The sequence below is a fragment of the Salvelinus alpinus genome, chromosome 17 (assembly GCF_045679555.1).
Source record: "Salvelinus alpinus chromosome 17, SLU_Salpinus.1, whole genome shotgun sequence".
In the NCBI taxonomy this organism is placed as follows: domain Eukaryota; kingdom Metazoa; phylum Chordata; class Actinopteri; order Salmoniformes; family Salmonidae; genus Salvelinus; species Salvelinus alpinus.
This window is the reverse complement of record NC_092102.1, coordinates 54,544,509-54,550,508: the sequence shown is the minus strand read 5'-3', so window position 1 is coordinate 54,550,508 and position 6,000 is coordinate 54,544,509. Positions and strand designations below refer to the sequence as shown.

The following is a 6,000-nucleotide window of genomic DNA, read 5'->3' as shown; positions in this document are numbered from 1 at the left end:
ATCTGAGTCCACCTCTACCCACTCTGTCTGCTCTGTAGACATTATACCCAGCTAACAGAACATCTGAGTCTACCTCTACCCACTCTGTCTGCTCTGTAGACATTACACCCAGCTAACAGAACATCTGAGTCCACCTCTACCCACTCTGTCTGCTCTGTAGACATTATACCCAGCTAACAGAACATCTGAGTCTACCTCTACCCACTCTGTCTGCTCTGTAGACATTATACCCAGCTAACAGAACATCTGAGTCTACCTCTACCCACTCTGTCTGCTCTGTAGACATTACACCCAGCTAACAGAACATCTGAGTCCACCTCTACCCACTCTGTCTGCTCTGTAGACATTATACCCAGCTAACAGAACATCTGAGTCTACCTCTACCCACTCTGTCTGCTCTGTAGACATTATACCCAGCTAACAGAACATCTGAGTCTACCTCTACCCACTCTGTCTGCTCTGTAGACATTATACCCAGATAACAGAACATCTGAGTCTGGAACAGAGACACAGAGACAGGATTCAGATATTATCAGGTATCAAGGTAAGACCCAAGTGCAGACTGTGTGAAGTAACAATGTTTATTGTAACAGAGGCGGGCAAACGACAGGTCAAGGCAGGCAGGGGTTGATAATCCAGAGTAGGAGCAAAGGTACAGGACGGTAGTCAGGCTCAGGGACAGGGACAGACATAGTTCAGGAGGGAGGGTACAGGGTCAGGACAGGCAGAGTGGTCAGGAGGGTACAGGGTCAGGACAGGCAGAATGGTCAGGAGGGTACAGGGTCAGGACAGGCAGAGTGGTCAGGAGGGAGGGTACAGGGTCAGGACAGGCAGAGTGGTCAGGCGGGAGGGTACAGGGTCAGGACAGGCAGAGTGGTCAGGAGGGAGGGTACAGGGTCAGGACAGGCAGAGTGGTCAGGAGGGTACAGGGTCAGGGACAGGCAGAGTGGTCAGGCGGGAGGGTACAGGGTCAGGACAGGCAGAGTGGTCAGGAGGGTGGGTACAGGGTCAGGACAGGCAGAGTGGTCAGGAGGGTACAGGGTCAGGGACAGGCAGAGTGGTCAGGAGGGTACAGGGTCAGGACAGGCAGAATGGTCAGGAGGGTACAGGGTCAGGGACAGGCAGAGTGGTCAGGCGGGAGGGTACAGGGTCAGGACAGGCAGAGTGGTCAGGAGGGAGGGTACAGGGTCAGGACAGGCAGAGTGGACAGGAGGGAGGGTACAGGGTCAGGACAGGCAGAGTGGTCAGGAGGGAGGGTACAGGGTCAGGACAGGCAGAGTGGTCAGGCGGGGGGGTACAGGGTCAGGACAGGCAGAGTGGTCAGGAGGGAGGGTACAGGGTCAGGACAGGCAGAGTGGTCAGGAGGGAGGGTACAGGGTCAGGACAGGCAGAGTGGTCAGGCGGGAGGGTACAGGGTCAGGACAGGCAGAGTGGTCAGGAGGGTACAGGGTCAGGGACAGGCAGAGTGGTCAGGCGGGAGGGTACAGGGTCAGGACAGGCAGAGTGGTCAGGAGGGTGGGTACAGGGTCAGGACAGGCAGAGTGGTCAGGAGGGTACAGGGTCAGGGACAGGCAGAGTGGTCAGGAGGGTACAGGGTCAGGACAGGCAGAATGGTCAGGAGGGTACAGGGTCAGGGACAGGCAGAGTGGTCAGGCGGGAGGGTACAGGGTCAGGACAGGCAGAGTGGTCAGGAGGGAGGGTACAGGGTCAGGACAGGCAGAGTGGACAGGAGGGAGGGTACAGGGTCAGGACAGGCAGAGTGGTCAGGAGGGAGGGTACAGGGTCAGGACAGGCAGAGTGGTCAGGCGGGGGGGTACAGGGTCAGGACAGGCAGAGTGGTCAGGAGGGAGGGTACAGGGTCAGGACAGGCAGAGTGGTCAGGAGGGAGGGTACAGGGTCAGGACAGGCAGAGTGGTCAGGCGGGAGGGTACAGGGTCAGGACAGGCAGAGTGGTCAGGCGGGAGGGTAGAGGGTCAGGACAGGCAGAGTGGTCAGGCGGGAGGGTACAGGGTCAGGACAGGCAGAGTGGTCAGGAGGGAGGGTACAGGGTCAGGACAGGCAGAGTGGTCAGGAGGGTACAGGGTCAGGACAGGCAGAGTGGTCAGGCGGGTGGGTACAGGGTCAGGACAGGCAGAGTGGTCAGGAGGGAGGGTACAGGGTCAGGACAGGCAGAGTGGTCAGGAGGGTACAGGGTCAGGACAGGCAGAGTGGTCAGGAGGGAGGGTACAGGGTCAGGACAGGCAGAGTGGTCAGGAGGGTGGGTACAGGGTTAGGACAGGCAGAGTGGTCAGGAGGGAGGGTACAGGGTCAGGACAGGCAGAGTGGTCAGGAGGGTACAGGGTCAGGGACAGGCAGAGTGGTCAGGAGGGTACAGGGTCAGGACAGGCAGAATGGTCAGGAGGGTACAGGGTCAGGGACAGGCGGAGTGGTCAGGAGGGGGGGGGGGGTACAGGGTCAGGACAGGCAGAGTGGTCAGGCGGGGGGGTACAGGGTCAGGACAGGAAAGGGTCAAAAACCCGGAGGATGAGAAAAAGAGAGGCAGGGAAAAGACAGGAGCTGACAGGACAAACGCTGGTAAACTTGACAAACAAGACGAACTGGCACAGACAGACAGAAAACACAGGTATAAATACCCAGAGGATAAGTAGGGAAGAGGGGCGACACCTGGAGGGGGTGGAGACAAGCACAAGGACAGGGGAACCAGATCAGGACGTGACACCTGGAGGGGGTGGAGACAAGCACAAGGACAGGGGAACCAGATCAGGACGTGACACCTGGAGGGGGTGGAGACAAGCACAAGGACAGGGGAACCAGATCAGGACGTGACACCTGGAGGGGGGTGGAGACAAGCACAAGGACAGGGGAACCAGATCAGGACGTGACACCTGGAGGGGGTGGAGACAAGCACAAGGACAGGGGAACCAGATCAGGACGTGACACCTGGAGGGGGTGGAGACAAGCACAAGGACAGGGGAACCAGATCAGGACGTGACACCTGGAGGGGGTGGAGACAAGCACAAGGACAGGTGAACCAGATCAGGACGTGACAGTTATAATCATTGTGTCAGCATGTGATTGTGAGACAAGTATTTCAATCAAATCTAACTTTGGATCAAGCTTCCAACATTCAAATCAATGATTCCAAGGCCACTGTTTTCGAGAGCTCATATCAGATGGAACATTCAAGGTAATATTAAATGAATGATGATTCCTGGTGTAGCTGCTGACAGGCCTGAGTTGGATGGAGACCAGATTACTTCTAGCAATACCCCTCTGCCTGTACGAGGAAGTGGAAACACGGTACCTTGACAGTAGTGTAACAATAACATAAAGTTCATCAAAAGTTTCATCAGCACCTGTAGAGACATTTAAAGCTGGGAGGGGAGCAGTGAGGATAGTCTGATGGGGTATCGACCACCATGGGGAGCAGTGAGGATAGTCTGATGGGGTATCGACCACCATGGGGAGCAGTGAGGATAGTCTGATGGGGTATCGACCACCATGGGGAGCAGTGAGGATAGTCTGATGGGGTATCGACCACCATGGGGAGCAGTGAGGATAGTCTGATGGGGTATCGACCACCATGGGGAGCAGTGAGGATAGTCTGATGGGGTATCGACCACCATGACTATATATTGTCAGTTCTCACATGCCATGTATGAGGCGATAGTGAGAGCCAGGTTTGAGGAGAGAATGCTTGTACCATACCTATTCAGATGTAATCTATCTCGGAGAAATACATTTGGTCGATGTAGAAAAGCTGTAAAATTGTCCACATATTGTTTGCTTATTGAACAACGATAACCTTTAAACCAGATGTGTAGCTGGCGTATACGAGCTGTCTCGTTGTAGAGCTGTCTCGTTGTAGAGCTGTCTCGTTGTAGAGCTGTCTCGTTGTAGGGCTGTTTCGTTGTAGGGCTGTTTCGTTGTAGAGCTGTTTCGTTGTAGAGCTGTTTCGTTGTAGGGCTGTTTCGTTGTAGAGCTGTTTCGTTGTAGGGCTGTTTCGTTGTAGAGCTGTTTCGTTGTAGGGCTGTTTCGTTGTAGGGCTGTTTCGTTGTAGAGCTGTTTCGTTGTAGAGCTGTCTCGTTGTAGAGCTGTCTCATTGTAGGGCTGTTTCGTTGTAGGGCTGTTTCGTTGTAGGGCTGTTTCGTTGTAGGGCTGTTTCGTTGTAGGGCTGTTTCGTTGTAGGGCTGTTTCGTTGTAGGGCTGTTTCGTTGTAGGGCTGTTTCGTTGTAGAGCTGTTTCGTTGTAGAGTTTTTTCGTTGTAGGGCTGTTTCGTTGTAGAGCTGTTTTGTTGTAGAGCTGTTTCGTTGTAGAGCTGTTTCGTTGTAGAGCTGTTTCGTTGTAGAGCTGTTTCGTTGTAGAGCTGTTTCGTTGTAGGGCTGTTTCGTTGTAGGGCTGTTTCGTTGTAAATTGTTTAGATGACGGGAGGTCCACTTGCTTCCGGGCAGACGGGAGGTCCACTTGCTTCCGGGCAGACGGGAGGTCCACTTGCTTCCGGGCAGACGGGAGGTCCACTTGCTTCCGGGCAGAGTTGTTTGTTCCTTTGGGCCCAGCGGCAGAGACCTACGACTCTTCCGATACCCGGTATCTGTTTCCCAGTTCTACCCGGGATCTGTTTCCCAGTTCCAAGGCATCACTTTAGCAAAACAGTCCTGTAGCGTAGCATCCGTGTCATCTGACCACTTATTGAGTGTTCTAGTCTCAGTCCTGATTTAAATTAGCTTGAAAATCAGAGACAAGGTTTGTGCGTGTGTTCAGAGTGTGTGTGTGTGTTCAGGGTGTGTTCAGGGTGTGTGTGTGTGTGTGTGTGTGTGTGTGTGTGTGTGTGTGTGTGTGTGTGTGTGTGTGTGTGTGTGTGTGTGTAACTGGCGGGATCTGAACCCCGGTCTGTCGCTAGACTCGTTACAACAGGGTCAGACCAAATCACCTTAGCTACATTCAGTGTGTGTGTCTGTTCAGTGTGAGTGTGTTCAGAGAGTGTGTGTGTGTGTGTTTTCAGAGTGTTCAGTCCTCCTTTGTAGTAATCCTGATCTTCTTGATGATAACCCAGTCATTCTGCTTGGCTGTGACTCTTATCTTCAGACAGGAAGAGGCGTGGCCAAATCTCTTCTTGTGTACGTCCGTCATGTCCATCCTCCCTCCCTGCAGATCCCCCACGCTATAGAACTCTTGGCATGTTGTCCCCGACCCCGTCTTCTCGGTTACCGGGTGGAGACCCAGTTCTACGGTCGCAGATGCCAACCGATCACGACCCTCTGCTGAACCAGTCGCCACGGTAATGGTGGTAACCACAACAGGATGTTTGAAGATGACGGTTAGGTGGTTTCCTGAAGAAGGACTCCGCCCCCAGAAGAAGGTTCCAGTACCAGGAGACCAGGCCATGGCCGCCACATGGTCCTGATAGACTAGAGAGATACAGACAGAGATACAGGTTAGATATCAACCAGGAGACCAGGCCATGGCCGCCACATGGTCCTGATAGACTAGAGAGATACAGACAGAGATACAGACAGAGATACAGGTTAGATATCAACCAGGAGACCAGGCCATGGCCGCCACATGGTCCTGATAGACTAGAGAGATACAGACAGAGATACAGGTTAGATATCAACCAGGAGACCAGGCCATGGCCGCCACATGGTCCTGATAGACTAGAGAGATACAGACAGAGATACAGACAGAGATACAGGTTAGATATCAACCAGGAGACCAGGCCATGGCCGCCACATGGTCCTGATAGACTAGAGAGATACAGACAGAGATACAGACAGAGATACAGGTTAGATATCAACCAGGAGACCAGGCCATGGCCGCCACATGGTCCTGATAGACTAGAGAGAGATACAGACAGAGATACAGGTTAGATATCAACCAGGAGACCAGGCCATGGCCGCCACATGGTCCTGATAGACTAGAGAGATACAGACAGAGATACAGACAGAGATACAGGTTAGATATCAACCAGGAGACCAGGCCATGGCCGCCACATGGTCCTGA

The 6,000-nt window shown here is 53.7% G+C and overlaps 1 protein-coding gene across 5 annotated transcripts in view; it reads right to left on the bottom strand.

Annotated features, from left to right (window-relative positions):
- Positions 1–567: 567 nt before the first annotated feature.
- Positions 568–6,000, bottom strand: part of LOC139543172 (alpha-1,3-mannosyl-glycoprotein 4-beta-N-acetylglucosaminyltransferase C-like) — a 41,183-nt gene continuing 35,750 nt past the window's right edge. For all 5 annotated transcript variants that reach the window (XM_071349423.1, XM_071349428.1, XM_071349426.1 and 2 more), the window contains one exon: positions 568–5,408. In XM_071349423.1, coding sequence (XP_071205524.1) covers positions 5,008–5,408 — 401 coding nt within the window. In that variant the 3' untranslated portion in view covers positions 568–5,007. The remainder of the gene's footprint in view (positions 5,409–6,000) is intronic.